We start from the raw sequence: 25,540 nt of genomic DNA, 5'->3' as shown, positions 1-25,540 counted from the left end.
CTCCATGTTGTGGTCGTTCCAACCCCTATTTTTGATGACACATTTTTCAATCTAGTTGTATGAAGAAAGAGTTTGAAAAGCTCCCCATTGTCGTTGCATATGTCATGTCCCAACTTTCTCCCTATTATTTTCTTATCCTCACCTTCTAAATCATTTGTACCCAATTGAGCGTTAAAGTCTCCAATAATTATTAAATGTCTACTATCCTTTATGTTTGATGCAATCTCATTAAGTTTACACAAAAAAGAACTCTGTTGTTTATTAGGTGCATGAACATTGATTATAATGAGAATATTATCCATTACTTTGAGTTTGATCCACAGTAATCCTGTTCTTATTAATTTTAAATTTAATATTTTACATCAATGTGTTTTCTTGTAACTAATGCTAATCCTCTTGTTTTATTTACATGATTATCAGCCACCTTCCATACATAATTATCTGTAACAATCTCGTCTCCTAGAGTATTAACTTCCTGTAGTACAGCTATATCAATATTGTATGTCATTAAAGTCTCGCCTGTCTCATCTCTTTTCCTACTGTTTCTACACCCTCTAATATTCCCACTCGCTAGTTTCAGTATTTTACTACTTGAGGCTGAAGTATTGTCCTTTTTGTAAGTGAATAATTGAGTTTTCTGTTTTATTGTTCAACATTCCTTCTGCTATAATGCTGCATGATGTTGTTTTATTATTATCAGCACTTTCTTTGTTTTTATCTGTGTAATGACTTGGTTTCTTTCCCGTGTTGTTGATTTTATTGTTTTCTATAATTCCTTCAATCTGCATTTCTGTATTATTGATTGCGTTAGAATTGTTTATATTATCTCGATAAGTTACTATACTATCATAGTGATTTTGATCAACTTCTCCTGTATGAAAGATATTAAGCATTCCGTTATTAGCGTAAGCTTCTCCTATTATGTTGATTGCTCCATCTTTTCCAGTTATTTTTATAGTTAATTCCAATATCTCAGTTGCTGCTAATAATGCCTCATGTCCTAACCATCTGCCATTTTCTCTCATCCTTTCCAATCCGATTTCGAAGTCCTCATCTGGATCTTTATAATCAAACATAAAATCCTCAAATTGTACTCTTTTCTGATAAATATAATCAGCGATAAATTTTCTCAATTTTTTAACGTTATGGTCTGACATAAGATATGTGTGATATTGTCTACTCAGTTGATCTAGTACTGATCTTATCATACAATTACCATCTCCTTCTATTGTTTTTATTTTAAGAATGCCTTCTAGTTGTGGATGAACAAATGTGTACAAATTCTCCTTGTTTTGATGTACATATGTGTCTGTAGCAAAACGGTCTATTATGTTTATCCAGTTGTATCTAACTATTTCTTTGCTTTCAATGACCACGTCGAAATGTATCTTTCCCTGCTCCTCAGACAAAAATAGTTTACATTCTTTTCTTTTGATTATTTTTTCGGTTACACCTAGCACTATCTCCTCGCCATGTTTTCGATAGATTATAAATTCTTTATTTAGTTTCAATGCCAATTCACCGAGTTTTTGAGTAATCAAATTCAACTGATTGATATCTTGTCCCTGAATTCTTAAACCATTAAAAAATCCTCAACAATTTTTTGTTTCTTGGATTAGAGTCTTGATTGTCCTGATTAACTCGTTCTAGAATAGCATTTTCCAATTCTTTATCGTCCTCATTTATTAAAAGCACTTTAAGAGTTTCATCTCCTGACTCAGAATCAATAAAAAGATATTTTGAATTAAATGCCTGTGTGTCGATGATTTCATATGGGGTTTGATCTTGTATATGATCTGATGAGTGTATTTTATTTTGTATCTGTAATTCATCGAATGTGTTGATCTTTTGATATCCTTTTATTTCTAATATGTTTTCAATATATCCGTCGGATGTGATAAAGAAATCCAAATGACTAATTTCTTCATTTTTAAAACGTTCACCATAAGAATATTTCCCTATTTTATCTTGAAAAACGTACACTGGACATTCAAGAATCTCCGCAATTATCCAAAGTATTTCAGTACCAAAAACTCGTTCACCATCAGAAATCAAAGAAACGTATTGTTCAAAAAGTTGCATTCCTTGTTGAAAATTTTCTACCATTTTTAACTTCATATAATTTTGTATAACATTGTCTCGATTAATTAAAATGTAATCAAATATAATTGAATTCAATTCCATGATATCTTCACTTAAAATATTGTCACATCCCACTCTAAATTTTACCTGCTCCATGATCGTGTCAACTAAATTAAGTCTGTCGTTGAATTTTTGAACTCTGAGTATCCGTTTTTCTGGCCAAAAAAAGGACTCTTCTGTGGTCCACTTTTTGTTAACAATAATACCAATCATTTTATATATTTTTTTTACTCAATAGTTATGCGTGAGACTAAATGAAAATAATCTATCTTTAAAATTGATATTTAATCGATTAATTTGAATTGTAATGAATAAGATATTAAATTAAAGAAAATATGTATTGGAGGAGGAACAAATTCAAATAAAATTAAGCTATTTATATCTATGTTAAATATGTTGAAATAAGAAAAATAAGGAGAGAAGAGAAAAATGAATAAAATTAAAACGAAAAACTTCTATATGCTTCCACAGCAACCGTGAATATGAATTCTCCAGCTCTTCGTCAGTATCGATTTGCAAATTACTATTCGTTAGCTTTCGTATCCTTTTCTTGATTAGGCCAAAAATGTTTGAGATGACAAAAAAAAAAATTGACAAGCAAAATCACGCACGTCTTTACTTGGGCACAGTGTACTACGATTTCATTAAATGTCATACATCTTTAGTGGTCTAAAAATTCATTTTCGACTACATGTCATTCGACAAAATGTTATAGATTCAACAATTAAACAATACGGGTAGCTAATGCCATCTAAAAGTGGTCGAGAATCTAAGTCATATTGATAATTTTCACATTTAAAAAAAGTCGTGATATTTTGTTGCCGCAAAACTCATGAGGCAAAACGCTTTTTAACTGGCAGTTATTAGGGCATAATGCACCACGCGTCGGCGTACCAGAACTCTGGTATACAGGTTCATGAATTCGTGAACTATCAAGTTCTCGGTGTAGTTTTAGTCACGGTTTCGGGAACAACAGTCATGTTTTCTGGAATGTTCTGGAAAACGTGACTGGTGTTCTCGAATCCATGAATTTGATTACGATGGATTTTTGCTAGTTCACAAATTTGTGAGCGCTTTTTTTTGCGTGTGGACAGTCCGTGGAGTAGGTTGTAGGTTAGTCCCCGCGTTTTGCCTCACCGAAATGCTAGATGTTTCATCAACATGTGGGAAATATTGGTTTTTTGCGACCTTCCTATCTGTCTTTTTGACACTTTTTTTTGACTAACCTACATAATTTTAGGGGGAAGGGTCGTTTGGCTGAATGACACTAGGCCGAACAAAACATTAGGCCGAAACCCATCTGGGACAGTCATTTGGCCGAAAGGGTCATTTGGCCGAAAGGGTCATTAGGCCGAAAGGGTCGTTTGGCCAAAAGGGTCGTTTGGCCGAAAGGATCATTTGGTCGAAAGGGGCATTTAGCCGAAAGGGTCATTTGGCCAAAAGGATAATTTAACCAAAAGGGTCTTTAGGCCGAAAGGGTCGATTGACCGAAAGGCTAATTTGGCCAGAAGGGTCGTTTGGCCGAAAGGGTCAATTGGGCAGAAGGGTCATTTGGCCAGAAGGTTCATTTGGCCGAATAGGCCATTTGGCCGAAAGGGTCATTTGACAAAATAGGGCATTTGGACGAATAGGTCTTTTGAATAGTGAGAAATCAGGAGGGAGAAGAGAGACGTCTCAGATCTCATTCCTCATTTCTTACTTCTCACTGTGAAAAGTGAGAAGCGTGAAGTGAGTAGTAAGACGTCTCACTACCCAATTCGGACTACTCACTTTTCACAGTGAGAAGTGAGAAATGAGGAGTGAGAAGTGAGACATATCTGCGGTTCTATATCTTTTTTTCAGTAATCAATTCAACTTTGAAAATATACGCCGTAAAAAATATTTTTAAATGTAATCAATTTTACCTTTATATGCATCCTATTTAATAGTTTCATCTCAACTAATGATAATGAATGATTCAAACCACAATTACCGAGAAATGTGATTTTTGTTCGTTTATTTATTATTGTTTAACCGCTGTGTCTTGATCTACTGTGGTATTTTGCTGTATATAATGTAAGGAATGTGTAATATCATCAAGGAGTGTAATTGTCGCTGAAAATGCAAAAAACAAGCAACAAAGTGATTTGATAAATATCCGGTGGTTTGATGACGATATTTACCTCAACAAAAAAGGTAGAAGAAAATCAACAAAATACAAACAGCGATCGTGCTCGAGTGTATAAGGATACTCGATTTAAAAAAATTGAGACGAACATTTATGAATCGAACATGTTGCTCAAAAACTGGCATCAACCCTTCGATGTATGTAGACCATATTTTTCTTAGAAAAACAAAAGTATTTTTGGTGGAATTCGAAATAATTTCTCACCGAAAAATGTTCATTATTCCCGGGAAAGTTTGGAAGAACTTCCCTTGTAAATCTTAATGAATTTCTCTTGAGAAAATTGATAAGTTCCAATGGAAATTTGGAGGAATTTAGCTGGGAGCTTAAAAGGAATTTTCTCTATGAAGCAAATAAAGTTTTACAGACAAATGCACATGGTTTTACAGTGGAACTTTTTTTAATCATCCCGGGAGATTATTAGGAAGCCAAAGTAAGAAACCAACCCAAAAGTAAGAAGATATTCAAAGCTGCATCGAAATTGAATTAATAATCAATAGTAACTGAATCTTACAAGCCGGGACAGCTTGCGTGTCTCTTCAACCCTTCTATTTTTCAATTCTTTAAAGACACCAAGACCGATGTAACCAAATTGCCCGGTTCTGGTTTTTAATATACTCCAGTTTAACCTGATTATTACCTTCCACTGCGTCGATAAGTGACCTCAAAAACGCCATTACCACCTCAAACTCCTTTCGCAGCTCAATCGGCCGAGATGACCGTCTTTCACACCATATGTCGACTAACCTCTTTCCTTCTCGTTGGGTGGTTAATAAGCTAAAGCACAAAACCACTAACTGCTGCCGCTTCCTTCCATCAGCGTTACAATCAAAACCGATATTATTCCGGCTCGGCATGATTTTAATACGTGGAAGGAGAAATGACGCTTCCCTGTCATTATTTTGTATTGTTCCGTGTATCGAGAAGCTGGTCCTTGGAATAATTATACAATTTATCGGAGAATTGAGTGGAACGAATAAAATTGATGATGAAGGGTTCCGCACTCGTCCAAAGGATCGGAAGAACAATGTCTAACTGCCGGTTGATGGATCGTTTAAAAGGATTGATCCGGAGTAGGGGTAGAGTTTCGATAAGCAGGTGACTGACCTCTCAGAGCTGAACCAACTCAACGGATCATTTTTACTGGAACAACCCGCGTCGAGTGGTTTTCCAAGCATTTTTCAGCAAAAATAAGAACACGACTAAATTTTAAGATGATTTACGAGTCTGCAATAGGCATTTGTTCTCGGACGGAGTGACGAGGGAGAAAAAAATACACAAACAAATCGTACGCGTCGGAATCCCAAACAGTGCCGCCCCAACTACTCCCCCATAGGCTTCACCTAATTAGAATAAATTAAGAAATTTGAATAATTTTTCACCACGCGTTACCGGGACTGATTTGTGATTGCGTTGCGGTTGGTTTGGATCGCTGGAGCGTTCACGTGCTCGAATCTTCTATCCGGACGAATGAAGCTTCGTTGCGCAGCACTTGGGTACGGCCAGCTCTGTGGAGGCATGGAGCTGGTCGAACGCCTCCAACGCTCGACGCCGTTCTCGTCGTCGTCGGTCTTATCACCGAGCATTCGCTTGTTTTGTTTCCTACCCGCTTACACTTTTAATTGTTTCACGGCTAATTTACATGCTAATTTAATTAGTTCATATTTATAAGCAAAAGTTTTTCTCTGTTTTCGTTTGTCGAGTGAGATTACCCGTAATTTAGGCGTAACGAGACTTGTTATTTCCTCCCGTGTCGGTTAGACACGGATTTGGTCGAACAAGCCTTCTCAAATCGATTGACGGCAGCTTGACGTGGGCGCTGTTGCTGATTCTCCGTCCCTTGTTCCACCCGATAAACGGAATCGTTTTTCAATGCATCTGATATGTCGGCAGCTTCTGGAATATTTGCGTGTGCTAATTGAGTGCTGTTTTGTTGCAATTACAGGTCCTATCTCGGTCGATCGATTCCCGGAAGGGGACGATGACGTCGATGTTGATGTCGAACAGTGCAGTGATTCGGAAGCGCCTTCGCGGGGCTCCAACCGAGCGTCGCAGTCGCGGGCCACGGGGACACCGTCGGACGAGGAACGTCTGACGCCGGAACCTGCCACGGTAAGTTGCTGAACTCCTCATTTCGCTTTTGAAAAATGTGAAGATAAATGTTTGTAACGGGTTCGAATGAAATTTCAAACGAATTGTTGGCATTTAATTTGCGCACCAATTCTTTGTTTTCGAGTGGTATTGATTTGGGTACATGGTATGAATTCAAGGAGCAGTTCTCCTATATCCATTAAAATAAGCAGCATACCAAATCTGAGGTGGCATAAAAATATAAATTAGGTCCGCAACCAATGAGATCAAATTAAAAACTCACTTTAATGTCTATTATTCACATCGATTACACAACAAGTTAGTATTCAATTCGATCATAAATCACAATTGCTGCTAAGCCAAACATTGAGGCCATTTTTTTCGCTTGGTTTTAAAACCTTCATCAATGAAAGTTTATAAATGTCCAATGGGGAAGCGAATGTCAGAAAATCTATTCTAGTAAGAGACATAGCTAACTAAGTACTGAATCTTTATTTTTAATTTTCTCCTCACCAGACCAAAAACAACATCGTTGGCACTTGCAATTCGGATGACCTTCGTCCAGTGCAGTGTCATCTGGAAACGAAAGAATTATGGGATAAGTTTCACGATCTTGGAACGGAGATGATAATCACCAAAACGGGACGGTAAGTGCAATTTACTTAATAGTTATAATACATTTGTTGTAAGTGACGTGTACGGTCACTCACATTTTCGTAGCCCTGATGAGTTGTGTATAAGATGGTTCCTTACAAAATTTGTTCGTGTTCAATATCGAGGCGCAGATATTGTGAAATCTGGGAATAGAATATGTATCAAACATATTTCAGTACAAATTGAGTACCATAATCAAATATTTTAGTCTGCAGACTAATATCCTGAATAGTAAAATGGGTTTGACTAAATGAATGAGGAAATGAGCCTCAAACATCTTGCCTCACAACTGAGGAAAAAAGCGGTCCATGAGGTTTTTTGTCATTTATTATATACTTCAAGGGCAGACGAAGGATAGAATTTGTTTCTAATGGGCTTGAACACAGAATACGCCAAAGCTTTTCTTAGCTTAGCTTATCTTATCTTAGCTTTGACTGACTACACATATCTATGGTTGCTACTCCGTGATTGACCAGAATCAATGAAATTGCACAAAGAATCAACTGAATGATTGACTGGGATTGTTCAAGCATTCTCAGTGTGCAAGTTTTAGTGACCCAAATATTCAAATGATCAATAACGGCGTCGGCCACGTCCTTGTAGTCAGTTAGGAAGAGGGAAGGAATATTAGTAGGTGGTTTTTGCTATTTAAAGACCGTGTTTACCTCTGCGTCTCCACAAAAATCACAGGAAGGATTATCAGTTAGTTGGTAGGCATCGTTGGATCTGGATTCACTCTGATAAGCGATAAGCGTGCCATTTTTTACACACAATGATTTTAACACAAAGTAGAACAAACTAACTACCTGTACACCGAGCAGGAACACGAACAAACGTACACCAATAGCCAGAAAATTGGTCTGTTTGGGGGGGGGGGGTTCCAAACATTTTTTTTAGAAAAAATAATTCTTCTAGAAATTTTGTCTTTGGGGGGGGGTTCATGCCCAAAACCACCCCCGTGGCTACGCCACTGGACTGTTGTTCTATTCTGATACACATAGTTGGGTAGAGAGAAAAGGTGTGAAATGCCAAAGCAGATTCGATAGATACGGGGAATTGACTGATATCCCATCGTTATTAGCTTCTAGCAAGGGCAGCTGTTGTATAATTGGTAATACGTCCATGTACTTAATGGAATAGTATGGGTTCAAGTCCCACCGGCAGCCGAATCCTTTTTTTGAAATATCTCATTAAAAAACACCAAATGGCAAACATAACTATGTGTATAAAAATTGAACATCTTTTCCAAGAAAATATAAAAAAACGAACTTCAATACATCACAGATTCTGACTATCAGTTTATGCAGGCAAGTGGCTAGCTTTTCCGGGTCCATCTTGATGAGCTCAGCTCCGATAGCATTCTTACTAGCTCCTTTATTGGTCTTAAGCTGTTGGATGGCACCCTTAACTTCCCTTAAGGCGGGGACTGGTTGGCTTCCATCGTCCGCTGGACTGAAGTAGTCATCTCCTATGCTGTCTTGACTTTCACTGCCTGTACTCTCAGCACCATTTAAATGTTCCTCGTAGTGCTGCCTCCACCTTTCGATCACCACACGTTCGTACGTCAAGATGCTCCCATCCTTATCCCTGCACATTTCGGCTCGTGACACGAAGCCTTTGCGGGATGCATTGAGCTTCTGATAGAACTTGCGTGGTTCTTTAGAACGACACAGTTGTTCCATCTCCTCGCACTCCGCTTCTTCCAGGGCCCTGTAGCAAAATCAGACTAATAATATTAGCTACAAGTTACAAGTTACAAGTCAACAAATTACAAGTACTTGTAATTTGCGACGCATAATAATGTTTTGACAATTAATAATAATATATTGTATTATTAGTGTGTGTGTGTGTGTGTGTGTGTCTCCAATCTAACCCCCACTGTCTGGCAGTGATGTTATGGAAGAAAGCTGTCTGTTTTACAAAATTTACAGTCAGATTTAGTCCGGGAGTTAGATGGTGCTAGCTCTACTGCAGCTCCAGTGACCCATTTCAGACTGCCTGGTATTTCATGACCAGTCCGAGGTCACTTTTGCTCACAATAAGCCCCGCCTGTTCATGCTACCATTATCAAATGGATAATGGATCCATAAACAGACTTCCGGATTTGAAATCCAGCGCGTATATAGTTTTTTTTGTTTTCAATTAAAATCATAGTATAAATATAATGAAACAATCTCACCAAGTTAATCCTTTTTCGATGAGTGACCTTTGTTGGTTTTAACATATAAGGCCATGGGGACCTCCATCCCGTAGGTGGCCAGGGTGTGGTTTTCGCCAAGTTAACAGCGTCTCTGAATGTAGTAGTTTTTCACACTTCAATCACTCCGAATCTCAACGATCCGATTTTCACGCAGAAATGAACCAAAGCAGCTGAAACTTTCTTGATTCGCACAAGTCACTTTAAACATATTTCACAATCCTAAATTTAATTACTGGAAATTTTACACTACAGACAAAACAAATAATCAGGATGCTTATTATTCTTCTGAGAACTGCCATCAGCCGAAATTGAAAAAATCTGGCAGTGAAAATTTTGGCATCCGCCCGTCGCGCGTGGCACACTACGATCATATTAGTACTTGTATTATTAGTAAGGTTAAAATTACAAGTCCGTCAGGTTCATTTACCTGTCAAAATTCTTCCGACAGTTCACTATCAATGCGGAGGTAAACGATTTGTTAACGTTTGTATGCAAATTTGTGGATAGAATATATGTTTTGACTGCGATATTGTGGTTCTCGAGATTCTTTAGCGCTTTGCTCAGTCACCTCTGCCTCGCTTAGTTGTGGGCCGCTTAGGTATTTCATAATACTGTGGTACTTAAACAATTTTTATCAATTTTAAATGTAAAATATTACATCGCATATTACACAGTTTACACTACAAAGATCGACCACAAAAATATACCAAACATAACGCAGACTTAATAAAAGTAAAAACCATCGAAAACTCAAACAATTCCACCAAAAAATACCTTTTGTAGAGTGACAACAAAATGCTGCTTACCTTATAAGCGAATGTGGAAAAGCTCAACCAAAGCTCTCATCTGTTTGACATTGGTTTATTTACTTTTTGCATGGCGCACAACTCGGCGCGTGAAACCCGGCGCGCAACTGGAAGGCCAGTATTCTAATTTTAGAAAAAAAAATCGCAATAGGTACCCGGATAAAAAATATCATAAACATATTATTAATTTTATGATTTTTATTCTTATGAGGTAGTGTTCTATGCGTTATATGTTTTTCTGTGATTCTAGACTTCCATCACAAGCGTCAACTAAATCAGGAATATTTTACAAGTCCTACAGGGAGCAATTCTCCACAGCAAATTCTACGAATGCAATATCGGCCGTTTTAGATATCAGGCTCATTTTCTTGAAAGCCCATAAGCTAATTATATATACACAGCATTATCTCGTCGGTTTCCCCCAGTAGGTTGGTGAGGAGCAGAAGCTGTTAGGGTGTATGTTTATCGTTCTTGGATTTCTCGTGTCTCTGGTGAACTTGCTAGGGAACTGGAATTCTTCGGTCTCAGCGATCTGTTACTGTCTGTTTTAAAAAATTAAAGCGCATCGTTGTGGGTTGCAGCTTCTGATGGATTCTTATCATCGGTACTGTTGATTATTTGAATTGAATATCATTACTATGAAAATTAAACATCAGAGTAAACAAAAATTTACTTACCGAACCTCACATTATACAAATAACAAACAATATAGTCATCCGATCCGCCTCATCAAGAAATAACTGGTATGGCTCAGATTAGTAGTTCTACTTTCGAGGAATCTATTAGTCAATCGATATCTACCTCACGTCTAATATCATCTGCTTGGGGACGTTTGGAAAACCTTCGAAAATAAGATTGTTTATACGACGATCAAAACCACTGGATCTACTCTGCTGGGCCAATTCACGACTAGGGGTCTGTTTCCAGGAGTTTCTGTTGATTGCTGATATATGGATCAGCACAATAAAATGTAGATCACAGTTTTCCAACCATATCACCTCTGTTCAGCGGAACCGGCTAATCTGGAAGCTTGATGGTTTCTTGATATCATGAAGGTTCATCAGGTACAAAACACATTCGGAAAAACACCTTTGTCTAACTGCATAATCTGGTTGGAAACAGTCGCGGAACAAGTTGTTTTTCAAGAGATTTTGTAGTTGTATAACTTCGCCAAAATTGTGTGAACAAAGCTTGAAGTTGTGATAAGAAATAGTTTATTTATTATCAGACTAAGGCCGGAGTGGCCTGTGCTGCACATAAAAGTCTTCTCCATTCAGCTCGGTCCATGGCTGCACTTCGCCAACCACGCAGTCTGTGGAGGGTCCGCAAATCGTCCTCCACCTGATCGATCTACTTTGCCAGCTGCGCACTTCGCCTTCTTGTGCCCGTCGGATCGTTGTCGAGAACCATTTTAACCTTGTTACTGTCCGACATTCTGGCTAAGTGCCCGGCCCACCGCAGTCTTCCGAATTTCGCGGTGTGAACGATGGATGGTTCTCCCAACAGCTGATGCAACTCGTGGTTCATTCGCCTCCTCCACGTACCGTCCGCCATCTGCACCCCACCATAGATGGTACGCAACACTTTCCTTTCAAAAACTTCCAGTGCGCGTTGGTCCTCCACGAGCATCGTCCAGGTCTCGTGTCCGTAGAGAACTACCGGTCTTATAAGCGTTTTGTAGATAGTCAGTTTGGTACGGCGGCGAACTCTATTCGATCGGAGCGTCTTGCGGAGTCCAAAGTACGTACGATTTCCAGCCACTATGCGCCTCCAAATTTCTCTGCTGGTATCGTTATCGGCGGTCACCAGTGAGCCCAAGTTCACGAATTCTTCAACCACCTCGATTTCTTCACCACCGATAGAAACTCGTGGTGGGTGGCTTACATTGACCTCTCTTGAGCCTCTTCCTATCATGTACTTCGTCTTCGACGTGTTGATGACTAGCCAATCCGTTTAGCTTCGCTTTTCAGTCTGATGTAGGCTTCCTCCATCCTCTCAAAGTTACGTGCCATGATATCAATGTCGTCGGCGAAACCAAATAACTGGACGGACTTCGTGAAAATCGTACCACTCGTGTCAATCCCTGCTCTTCGTATTACCCCTTCCAAAGCGATGTTGAATAGCAGACACGAAAGACCATCACCTTGCCGTAACCCTCTGCGGGTTTCGAAGGGACTCGAGAATGCCCCTGAAACTCGAACTACGCACATCACCCGATCCATCGTCGCTTTGATCAACCGTGTCAGTTTATCCGGAAATCCGTTTTCGTGCATTAGCTGCCATAGCTGGTCCCGATCGATTGTATCATATGCGGCTTTGAAGTCAATAAATGGAGGATGTGTGGGCACGTTGTATTCGCGGCATTTCTGCAATACCTGTCGTACGGCGAACACCTGGTCCGTGGTGGAGCGTTTGCCCATAAAACCCGCCTGACACTGCCCCACGAACTCCCTTGCAATTGGTGCTAGTCGACGGCATAAAATTTGGCAGAGTACCTTGTAGGCGGCGTTCAGCAATGTGATTGTGCGGTAGTTGCTACAATCCAGCTTATCGCCCTTTTTGTAGATGGGACACACGACACCTTCCATCCACTCCTGCGGCAAAACTTCCTCCTCCCAAATCTTGGTAATGACTCAGTGCAGTGCTCTAGCCAGTGCCTCACCACCGTGTTTAAATAGCTCTCCTGATAGTTGGTCAACCCCAGGAGCTTTGTTGTTCTTCAGCCGACCAATCTCCTCCTGGATATCCTAGAGATCCGGAGCCGGTAAAATTATGTCCTGCGCGCGTTCTCCCAGGTCCATCACCATACCGCCATCTTCGTCTGCCATATCGCCATTCAGGTGTTCTTCGTAGTGCTGCCGCCACCTTTGGATCACCTCACGCTTATTCGTAAGAAGGTTCCCTTTCTTGTCCTTGCACATATCAGGCTGTGGCACGTGGCCCTTACGAGAACGATTTAACTTCTCATAGAACTTTCGTGTGTTATTAGCGCGGTACAGTTGCTCCGTCTCTTTCCGGTCTCGATCTTCCTGCTGGCGCTTTTTCCTCCGCAAAATCGAGTTTTGTCTGTTCCGCGCCTGTTCGTTCCTCGTACGTCCTCGTGTGGTGTTGCAGCAATCTCGCCTGCAGCGTTTCTTCTCTTCCACTAACTGCTCGCATTCGCCGTCATACCAGTCGTTTCTCTGATCCGGGGACACCGTGCCAAGTGCAGCGGTTGCGGTGCTACCAATGGCGGATCGAATATCTTTCCAGTCATCTTCAAGAGACGCTTCTCTTCCGTTGGGAGTGCCACTTCCAGCTGCTGCGCGTATTCTTGGGCTAGTCTACCGTCTTGTAGCCGCCCAATGTTAAGCCGCGGCGTCCGACTTCGATGCGTGTTGTACACCGTCGAGAGTTTTGAGCGCAGGCATACTGCAACGAGGTAGTGGTCGGATTCAATATTCGCACTGCGGTAAGTGCCTACGTTCGTGTTGTCGGAGAATTTACCGTCGATTAGAACGTGGTCGATTTGGTTTTCTGTTTCATGGTTAGGTGATCTCCATGTGACCTTGTGAATAGTTTTGCGGGGAAAGAGGGTGCTTCGGACTACCATTCGGGAGGGAGGCTGCGAAGTTTATGCATCGTTGGCCGTTGTCATTCGATACGATGTGCAGACTATCCGGTCCGATGACCGGTCTATACATTTTCTCCCTTCCTACCTGTGCGTTCATGTCACCGATAGCGATTTTGACGTCCCGCAGTGGGCATCCATCGTATGTCTGCTCCAGCTGTGCGTAGAACGCTTCATTCTCGTCGTCGGGTCTCCCTTCGTGTGGGCAGTGCACGTTGATGATGCTATAGTTGAAGAAACGGCCTTTAATCCTCAGCTTGCACATCCTTGCGTAGATTGGCTGCCACCCAATCACGCGTTGGCGCATCTTTCCCAGCACTATGAAGCCGGTTCCCAGCTCGTAGGTAGTGCCACAGCTTTGGTAGAAAGTAGCCGCTCGATGCCCGCTTTTCCACACTTTCTGTCCTGTCCAGAAAATCTCCTGCAGTCGCCAGGTCTTTGCCGATTATATCGAGTCGCATTATCTCTTATATTGTTCGTAATTATTGGTTTTCCAGGCGGCTCATTGGGTCTGCGCAAACTTCCTGTCTCGTCGAAGGGCCGTCGTGTCAGGGCTGTTTAGCGTCCCACCTAACACCAGGACTTGGGCTTGTGCGCTTTGAGCGGTACACGGTCGCTTTGGTGGGGCCTACTTGCGGATACATGCAGCTTTTTATTGGAATTTAACAGGGTCCACTGTCAAACCCCACCACATCCTAGGCAAGCCCCACAACTCGCAGATGGCCTGGGGAGGGATCGTCAAGCCCTTGGACATAGTCCCTGCTACCCGCTCAATACATTTAACTCGAAACTAAAAAAAATAAAAAACACTAAACAGACGGTTATTGTTATTATAATTATTATTTAAACTATTGTTTATTTGACAGGCTCAGGCGTTATGATCATTATTACAATGTATCGAAATAAAAATGCAATTCGTTGTTTCTCAGGGAAAGTAATTCCAATAAATTACCAGTTTTTACCAGCTCAAGAAAAAAGCCCTGATTTTTTTAAAATAATCTCAAGTTCATAACTTCAAGATAAAATAATCTGAAAAATAGCTAATCTATATTTTTCTTGCAAAATTAGAAATGAAAAGCCAGTCTTTATCTTTTTTCCCATGAACGTGCCCTTCATAAGCATGACTGATGGCAGAATCGCATGTCCTTTGCATCGTGCCAGTTAAGGCAAACTTTTGCATCTCATGGTTAACTGAAAAACGATTATCCATGCGATAAACACTGCCATTTAGAAACAGTTGGATGTCCAAATTTTCATGAAGCGTGTCAACATTAAACTCAATTTTTGTTTCGCATGGAACGTCAAGGCCCTTACAAAGTCGTGTGCCAACTTACCCCCTAACGTTTCACAGATCGTGTATCGACCCTGTCATCGTTAACGGGTCGCTCTAAAGTACCCGAAACATCCTTGACTCTATAAGGACAAACAACTCATAACTTTTGCGACAATTAGCTCATCGAAAATTCCGAAAACAACCTTCGCCGCATATCTTAGCCTCGCTCTCCGAGAAACGAAAGAACAACAACCTTTCAGCAGGTGGAGAAAACTCGAACGAAACATCAAAACGGAAATAGCAAAGAGCCATAAATTCCCGAAACGCACATGCCATCACTCTCAGCAAGTGGTAGGAAAAGTGCTTAATTAGCAGCAGCACACCTTCGAATTCGTTAGCATGTTGGACGCACTGAAGAATTCGCAGGTCCACTCACAGCGGGCGCCACATCGCCTCGAGACTCTCCGGACTCCGGATTCAAATTTCGCGCGCGCCAGCCGATCACGTCATACTTTTTTTCTTTTTTTTAGGGGAGAGCGAGCCTTTGACTGCGCTGAAGAACTACTGCTGGGACAAGTTTATGCGGGCCAACGACAACAACGGCAGCACCACTCATAATCACGTTATTTATGACCGATCACAACATAAATCGCCTTGCTCCTCGCCCGCCGGCGGGGATTTGGATTTTGGGCGATCGGATCGTGCTCTGCTGGCAGCTCGAACATGACCGAGATGCATCCACGCACACGCAACAGTCAACCAGCGGTGGTTGGTTTGTGGGTGAATAAAAGACTGACGGAATGAACGGGAATGAAACAAGAAGATGACTCCAATAATGTGACGGGCTGACATAAATATCGACACTTTAAAGTGGCGTAAGACAAAGTTTTTGATACGAAGCTTTGTTCGACGGGTGGTATCAAGTGGCATGCATAATAGATTAACAGTTCTGAAATGTTATTATTTGGAAAAGTAAATTTGGTTTTGAAGATTCTATAGACGAGTGACGTTTGTTATGTTTTTTTTTATTAAAAACACATTTTCCTACGATGACTCAAAATTTTCCGTTAATCGAAAAGAAGTTAGCAATTTGAATGGTTGATACGACAACTATGAAATCATGGGCAACTAAGCTTTGAGACATTCAATGCTTCATACTAAATTCAACTGCGATACGATCAAAGCCGAGAAAAAAAAATTAATGAGTAACTCCTTTTAGAGCTTTGATAAACATTTTTTGTTTTCAGATAACAAACTGCTAAAAATATTTCCAATATTGATTATTCATATTTTGAAAAGAATTTCGGGATAATTCTGATTCGAATGCCATTCCAAAAAGACATTCAACTTACCGAAACAACTTTTCAAAAGGACCACCAGCTTGCAACACCTCCTTCGGTAACGACTTTGACACGATTTTCTGATTTTTTACGTTTTTATTGCACAAGATGATCGGAATCCGGTTCGGTTTTGATGTTTACACAAGCCACCATAAAAGTTTCATCCTGCTGCATACAAGATCCCTATTATTCGCCTGAAAATGTGTTAAAAATCAACGCCTGTGACGAGTTGCACCCCGCCGAGTTCTCGTTCAATAAAGCAATAAACTTTTACAATCAGCCGGGATCGATGAAAGTGATAAATCTCCACTTGCGAGCATTCGGAAGTTTCACAAGTCGAACTCGATTAGCGTACGGGGCCGATTGGAACGGACAACTGGCGGCGTGGAGAAACGGCACATAACTTAGGATTGTGATAAGCAAACGTGATTTCTTCGCCACGAAGCCCCATAAAATACTCCGAAACGTTCCCTCAAACGATCGCGATCGTATTCAAATTCGATCCAGAAAAAGCTCCAATTCCAGCGCCATTTACGAGCTGTGATCGTGTGTCGTCGGGAACGCATTCCAAACCCCTGGGCACTGCCCTCGGACGCTCCGAAGAGGCTTCACTAATCTTGACAAACGGTCAACCGAAAACGAGAAACCAATTGGTTCGATCTGGGTTCGAGATCTTCCCGATCGAAGTGGAGGTAGAGATCGCGCAGAAAACGTTTCGAAGCAATTAAAATTAAATTTATGTATCAAATTACTATAAAACACGGGAGATTATCTCCGGGATGGAGATTTTTTTTTAATGCTCAGAACCTAACGAAGGTGCGCTCTTAAATGTGACAAAACAAGATAATAAAAGCTGAGCTTCTTCAGGGTTCGGATTCAAGTGGGCTGCTCGTCGTCCGTCGTCGGTGGTAATCAGTGCGATGACAGCTTTAGTCGTTGTTTCTTGTTAATTTTACGATGGGTTTAATTTTTCTTCGGGCTTGATGGCACCTGATCAGGTGCCAAGAGGCGTAGAGGATGGACACTGGACGACGGGCAGTGATTCTCGAGTGTTGTTTTATCAGACTAATTTGATCGCTGTCTGCGACAAATTGTTAAACACCTCTAACATGCGCCACCGAGTTGGAGGTTAGGTCCAGTGTGGAAAAACAACGTCGAAAATAGCCATTTTATCTTCACGCATACGAGACTTGATTGAGTATTATTCGGATTGATACTATAATGTGTAAATGGGGACCAAACATTTGTGGTTCATCTTATAACGTTTCATGAGTTTCTTGATTGTAGAATTTCTTGTGAATTTCAACATCAGGAATACAGTATTGTGCAAGTTGGAGGTAAACCAGAAGAAACTTAAACAATAAAGAAAGAATACATGCAAAACGGAATAAGAATTATTTAGCTTAAATCCTGAGGCAGATATTTCTAGAGATCGGTATAGCAGTTTCTATTTAGAAGTCGAATTCGTCGAATGACATTTGGTCGAAAGAACATTACGTCGAATGGACATTTAGTTGAAATAAAATTATAGAATGAAGAATCTTTGTAGATTTGGTCGTAAGACGTTTGGCCGAAAGGACATTTGGTAGAAAGCGGATTTTCGAATAAATAATCTTGATACGTTTAGACGTTAATGACGTTCTTAAAGAAAGATACTTTAGTAAATAATAATTAAAAACATAAATTATTCATTGCTGTATTTCAAAAAGTAAAATAATTATTTCTCCAATATTGTCCAAAGAATGGTGGGTTTTTAAAAAGAATAAATATTAGGAAACCGGTGAAAAAACGATGAATCACCTGGTCAAAAGATATATAGTCAAAAGATGCTTGATCAAATGGCACTTGGCCGGAAATACATTACGTCCAATAGACATTAGCTCATATGATCATTAGATCGAAATTAAAATTTCGACCAATAATAAACGAATTATGGTTGGAAGTGAATTTCATACTGAGATAATTCAGTCAAACCTTCATGAGTCGATGTTCTATAACTCGATATCGACTCATGGAAGCAAATTATGTCATATTAAAACATATTTTTTATAGTTTCTGTGATTATCCCTTTGAACAGCTTTCCAAGGAAAGTATTCCACATCTCGATATTTCCATGAGTAGATGCTCTCTTCAAAATCGACACATGGAGGTTTGACTGTTTTGTATAAATATTGAGTGAAAAAAAGAGTATTAATGAAAAGAATAAGAAAGCTATTTCCATTCGACCAAATGTCTTTCCGACTAAACGCCCTTTCGACGAAATGTCATTTGATCAAATGTCATTCGACCAAATTCGTTCCAAAGCCAACTACGATGAATTATTTGCAAATTATTTGAGCTCGTGCCGCAAAATAGAATAGAGGAAACTTAAGAAAAACTTAAGTGGCATTAGAAGGCATTTTTGACGGGAAAAAACTATGTCGTTGTGATACTTCTAAGAGCAATCACAGGATTATGGTGATATTTCCCTGCACATTGCAATATTCACCAAGAAAATTTATGTGTGAAAACAACATTGACGCTGCTCCTCAACTTTATTAAGGTCACTCCTCACGGAATCCAAGTTTCAACGTGCTCGCATTTTGTGGGGTACACCACTCGATACGGAGGCGGCGCATAACTGTCATTTTTGTTGATTTAGTTTTGTTCCGTCGTAGCATGCGTAAAAAAAATAAAAATGACAGTGTGTGTTGCTTCCGTATCGAGTGGTGTGCCCCCAAAAACGCTTTCAAACTTGGATTCCGTGAGGAGTGACCTTAACGCGAGGGAACTCAACCACCAATTTTTCAAGTAATTCCAAGTAATCTGGACAGAAATGGAGAAAAAATCATCAATCATGACAAACCCAAATTATTTGTTCGGGGTTCAGCGAAACCGCACCAACCTCCTTTTTGGCTGACTTGAGATAGGTTGTTGGATATCCTCAGTTAAAGGGTGAAAAGATATCCGATACGAATTGTGACAAATGGAATCTGCTATACGAAAACTTGTGCAAGAAAGTGGGTATATTTCAAGGTAAAGATCAACACATCGATCTTTTACTATCCAACATTGAAGCTTTTGAAACAGAATTTACATTTGACATAGTTGATTGCTGAAAACTGGCACACCTCCCTCCCCTTGTTGAACTTGCAACTCAATATGCTGGTAAAATCAAATTCCTTTAACAAGAAGCGACAACCCTTTTTGCTGATTTTCTTGAACAAAGTAAACGTTTTCAACATTTTCTCAACATCGTTTACTGATGTTATTTATGAACTTGAAATGTATCTAATGGAGATTATTGACTTCGATTGCAAGAACCGACTCAAATCTATATTTCAGAAAGAAACATCTGTCATAAGATATTGTCTCACTTCGGACTTACATGTTGAGGGGTTGGAGAGTAGCTTTAATTCCAAGTTTCTCATTACATCGTAGAAAAAACAAAAAACTTGATTAGATTAGATTAGATTAGACATCGTAGAAAAAACAAAAAAACATGAACTTTTGGGCGAAATATAATCATAATAATTTTCCTTCAAAGAATTTTTGGCCACTCAGGAAAATAAAAATCATTGATTTTTTTGAAAATCTAGACCAACATTTGAAAAGGGCGTAACAGCCAAAATTTATTCCTTCTAGCCATATATGTATACAAGAAATCAGCTAAGGGATAATTTTTGGCTGTTACGCCAAATACCAAATTATGAACCGAATATTTTCTGGCCCGACACCAGGTCTTAATTCTGAAAATAGAAGATTACTGTATCATCAGCGAACAATCCAGGAATGCCTCGAATAGGCAGTTTTCCAAGATAATTTATTCATACGAGGAGCAAAAGGGGTCCTATGTTGCTTCTCTGAGGGACATCAATATTGCACGTTTGTTGTTGACTTCGTGATTCTTCAATATCAACATATTGCTGTCTGTCGATTAAATAACTACGTATAATGTTGTTGGCTAAACTTCTCACCCCATAGTATTCCAATTTCTTCAAAAGTAGTAGTAACTATGCCGGTTAAAGGTATCAAATGCTTTTCCAAATCAAGAAAAAGACCCCCCACGACATATTTTTTTTATCAATTTCGTCTATTACGAAATCCACGAGTTCTACAGTAGCAGTAGTTGTACTACATCCTCGTCTGAAACCTTCCAATATATAAAATATTCCCAGCATTTTTTTTTCGAAAATTTTGCTGAAGGCAGACAGACTGGAAATCGGTCGAAAGTTACAAGGATCGGAAGTACTCCCAGATTTATGCACCTTTGATTTATGAAAAATAATATTATTATCATGGTCATGAAACCATGAATTGTAGTCATGGTATTATGAGGCAACAAACTTTATGATTTCAGGACTTCTTATTCATGAATCCGGCAAATAATTTGTACCCGTCGTGAGCAAAAAAGTGTGTTTGCTTTCATTCTTTTCGTGCCGTCGTACACTAATTACGTAAGCACTTAAGGGGATAGTCGCCAAAGGTCGTATAAAGGTCGCCACGAAGAAAACGAATTTCATTATGGAGGCATAATTTTTCTTGCTGTTTCGTTCTGTAGAAAAGAGTGGTAACTGGAAGATATTTTCGCTACAAACTACAGAAAAAGATTCTCCCTCGACTCGTAAATCGCTTGATTTCGTCTCTTTGAATATTTTTTTTAATGAAAAGTCACACTAAATTGCATAACTTCAGCGGAGTTGGACTTTACGGTAATTTGGTTGAAATACGATTAATCTAAGTAATCGGCAAAGGTGAATGCTGGGTAAAGCGTACCATTGGTACTTCGCGTGCCTGAAGGAATAAAATAGACCCCATCTCGCGGTCTTTAGCCTATTACCCAACAACTTCCTTTCCCTACCTCCTCGTGGCGCTGGCCGGGATACGGGCAACCTTAGGGAAGATCGGGTAACCAACCCTGGAGAGAAATATGGTCGTATGCTGACAGGGCGTCTGTACTCCATGTTAGGAGCGGCCCACAACAGCGTCTGCTCTCCATGTTAGATGCGGCTGATCATCGTCCGAGTGCCAGCGAGGGACTCTTAGTGAAACTGTGCACCATGGTCCACCGGGTATAAGGAGGAATGGTCCTCCGAAAATTCAGGGGGTTTGATGTCAGGTCCTGCAAGCCAGTTTTTAAAAAAACTTACGCAACGAATAATCAACAAGAGAGTACGAACTGGAAGTAATGGCGAAGACCACTGCGACGAACTAGCGGACTAGCGATTGGAAACTCGGTTCGCGGAACTGCAAAGCTCTCAACTTCATCGGGAGCACACGCATACTCGCCGATGTGCTCAAGGATCGTGGATTCGGCATCGTAGCGCTTCAGGAGGTTGGTTGGAAGGGATCAATGGTGCGAACGTTTAGAGGTAATCATACCATCTACCAGAGCTGCGGCAACACACACAAGCTGGGTGCAGCTTTCATAGTGACGGGCGATATGCAAAGGCGCGTGATTGGGTGGTGGCCGATCAATGAAAGAATGTGCAGGTTGATGATCTAAGACTGGTTCTTCAACATCAACATAATCAACGTCCATAGCCCACACTCCGGAAGCTCTGATGGTGATAAGGACGCATTCTACGCGCAGCTGGAACGTGAGTACGACTGCTGCCCAAGCCACGACGTCAAAATCATAGGAGATTTGAACGCTCAAGTTGGTCAAGAGGAGGAGCTTAGACCGACTATATTGGAAAGTTCCGCGCTCACCGGCTGACGAACGAAAACAACCAACGACTAATTGATTTCGCTGCCTCCAAGAATATGGCCATTCGTAGCACCTACTTCCAACACAACCTTCCGTATCGGTACACCTGGAGATCACCACTGCAGACAGAATCACAAATCGACCACGTTCTTATTGATGGACGGCACTTCTCCGACATTATCGGACATATCGTAGCGAACATTTTTTAAATTATTTATTCAAAAATATTAACGACTTTCTTATAAACTACTCGAGGGTCGATTTTTTAATAATACTGGAAAATGGTCAATTTGCTGGGCCGAAAATGAATCTATGTTAAAAGGTCGATGGGACAAAATGTCGAATGGACAAATGGTCGAAAGGACAAAAGGTTGAAGAAAGAAAAGGTCGAAATTACAATATTCATTTAAATTGCATAGCCATAGTCTTGAACACAATACAAAGCAAAACTGTTATGTAGGTATTGTCATCGACGGTGGCAATAGGCCAAATATGGGAAGGTGTTGTCAACAACTTAGATTGACTTGACAATGAAATTAATGTATCTAAGAACAAGCAAATTGTAATACAACATACTTTTTTGAGCGATTTAGCGAATCATGATTATAAATCGTTGATTTAAAACCAATATCATCCACAGGACTAACCAACATCATCCACATCTAATACAGGATGAGCAGTGGGAAATTTATTTGACACTCATTTCAACAAGAGTATAATCATCTTCTGTATCTCCTTGCTCGTCCTTGGAAAGGAAATTGGGATTAGTTGGGAAGGTAATGTATAGGAAGTTACGTTGGGTAGCGCCGAAATAGCTCGTTGTACAACACTGATTCCAAAACTATCACCGTATTTCCCTCAAACGTGCACTCGCACACTCGCACACTCCACACAATGCTCGCCGTGTGTCTGCACATTATAGAGCAGACCTGCCCAACCTTTTGAAGCCAGGGGCCAATTTCCAGATTTAACACCTGCTGGTGGGCCAGAAAATATTCATAACATTATTTTTTGTTTGTTTTTTTAATAATCAATATTTTTCCCATTTGTTAGAATGGCCAAACATTCTTTTGAGGAAAACTAAACACGATTAAATTGCGTACTAAAATATATGTTTTTGTTCTTTTTTGTTTTTTTACATATCAGGTCTTTTAGTTGAAAATTAAAGGGGAAACATGAAATTGTTGGAGTACTTGATGCATATCACATAATGTGCTTCAGAAGAAAGAAAATATCTTATGAGAGATGTTTCTTTCTGAAATTTAGATTTGAGCTCATCCTTACATTGGAGGTCAATAATTTCCATTTAAAACTTTTCAATTACATTACACAGCATTCTGTTTTAAAATGATATTTTCGCTCGTATTTTTAATCGAGTGGCCTCAATTTTCAACCAAAATCCTTGCAACAAGTTGTAAAAAAATCCTAAATAATTTTAAGGAAAATCACATGGTAAATAAAATGCGGTAAACATTTAGGATGAGTCCAAAATTGAGAAAATGTAAATTGTGTCAGAGTATTCTTATCAGTAAAAGGTGTTGAGAAACTGGAAAATTTATTATTGTGTTCTCGAAAATCAGCGAAAAAAAGATTGAAAATTTCAGATGAAAAGCTTCGATTTTACCAGCATACTCAACAGATATGCTTGTACTGATTTCAACAAGATAAGAGAAATGTACCACTGTTCAGCGACCAACTGTGCCAAAGTGATTGTTTTGTTTCAAAAGCTTCAATCTCGCATAATAGAAGGTCGATGTGTTGATCCTTGCATTGCAGCTTCATGTTCATGTCATTGAGATTTTTGGTGCCGTCTTACTGCGAATCACTGTTTTCGAATGTTTTTGCATAGGGGAAACTGGGGTAAAACGACCCTTTGGAGTTTTTAAAGATGTTTTCGGCAGTTTTCACATAATTTTTAATACAGCGCATTTAGTTCGAATCTCGAACTTCCAATTCAGCAGTAAACATTGATTGAAATTAGTCTAAAACAGCGTTAAAAATTACAAAAGATCGTTTTGCCCCAGGGGTGCATAATACCCCACCCTACATTTTTGCATATAAACTTCCAACAAGTTTAGCACCGCCTAAACGTTGACCGATTTTGCTGAAATTTTGTCCAGAGCATCAGGGCATCAAACAGAACCGAATAAAAGGGCGGCCCATCAAAAAAAATTTGAAAAAAGTTTTTTTCATTCTAATTTGAGCCACCCTACTGGTGATATCTAATAACAAAGATAAGTCACTCTCACCCATTCAGGATCATTCATCTCGGACATTGGTTTCCCTTTATTTTGTAAAAAAATGGTGCGATTTGCTTGCGAAAAGAATAAATCTCTCAAGCATGGTACCATAGCTTTCATAGGTAACTGCAACTTATATGTGACCAAATTAAGTAAAAGTCAGATTGCTTCAACCATTTTTGTCTGACTTGTGCTGCTCAACGAACTTCCCAATAATACAGCAAATCTACATTTTATGTTTCCAATTCTGTCAACATCATTTGGAATTCGTGGAGGCTGAGTTCCGTCGCGATGATAAAATTGATTGTCTTAATGACGAGCGTCAAAACTTCAGCAAAGCAATATTGATTGTTTTTGCTCGAATGATGAGAGTTTGTTGCTTCGATAATCCAATCTTTCCCCAATAATTTAAATCAATATAAACCTGCGGGCCGGATCTGAACTGTTTTTCTTACACGCCGTGCGGGCCACAAAAATGTAGCCGAGAACTGCATACGGCCCGTGGGCCGTACGCTGGGCAGCCCTGTTATAGAGGATCGCGCTTCTTTTGACAGAAGCGACAGAAGTGTTGCAAGTGCCCTACCTAACGAGTACCTACTAATTATTCAGCTTCACCGTCTCGAGAACTGTTAGAAATCATCGCTCGGTGGCTGCTGCATGCCCACCGTCAATTGATTAAGGAACTCCCCATGAAATTAAGAAGGAGAAATCTAGGAAATGTTTTAAGCTAGGTTTTGCTTTGGAAGCATGTTTCCAAACTTGTTGTCGTATATTTTGTCTCCTTCATGTGTTCAACATTACATTTTTTTAATTTTTATTGTATTCGACCTTCTGTCCTTTCGACCTTTTTTGTTCGTCGATTTTTCGTCCTTTCGACCTTTTGTCTCGTTGGACGTTTTGTCTTTCGACCTTTTGTTCCTTTCGACCTTTTGGTCCCTTCGACCTTTTGTCTTTCGACGTTTTGTCTTTCGACCTTTTGCCCTTTCGACCTTTCATCCGTAACCCATAGACAACACAGTCAACTCTGCGGATCACAAACTCTCGAAAATACAAGCTGTATTATGCGCAAACATGCACAAAGTGGAAATTGATACCCCGGCCCTTACCGCCGATAACCAATCCACGTGGTATATATGGGGAGGGCCGTAATACCGTGCAACAGATATTAAAGTTACTCTAAGTATTTTAGTTTACCAATAATGACCGTCTACAAACAGCACACGATTGTCGATATTAATGCTCAAAGGCCATTCTAATTTCCATTCAATTTCCAATGGAAATAATGTGCTTCGATTAGGGCTCGATTAAAAACCAGTTCCGTGCCCACGATG

The 25,540-nt window shown here is 39.9% G+C and overlaps 1 protein-coding gene across 2 annotated transcripts in view; it reads left to right on the top strand.

Annotated features, from left to right (window-relative positions):
• The window catches only part of LOC134212859 (T-box protein H15-like), a 146,353-nt gene that overhangs the window by 33,084 nt on the left and 87,729 nt on the right, over positions 1–25,540 (top strand). For both annotated transcript variants that reach the window (XM_062691104.1, XM_062691105.1), the window contains exons 2-3: positions 6,252–6,418; positions 6,914–7,044. In XM_062691104.1, coding sequence (XP_062547088.1) covers positions 6,252–6,418; positions 6,914–7,044 — 298 coding nt within the window. The remainder of the gene's footprint in view (positions 1–6,251; positions 6,419–6,913; positions 7,045–25,540) is intronic.

Source organism: Armigeres subalbatus, chromosome 2 (genome assembly GCF_024139115.2).
Source record: "Armigeres subalbatus isolate Guangzhou_Male chromosome 2, GZ_Asu_2, whole genome shotgun sequence".
Taxonomy (NCBI): Eukaryota; Metazoa; Arthropoda; class Insecta; order Diptera; family Culicidae; genus Armigeres; species Armigeres subalbatus.
Note: the sequence above shows the minus strand (reverse complement) of the source record. Positions and strands in the feature narration are given on the sequence as shown.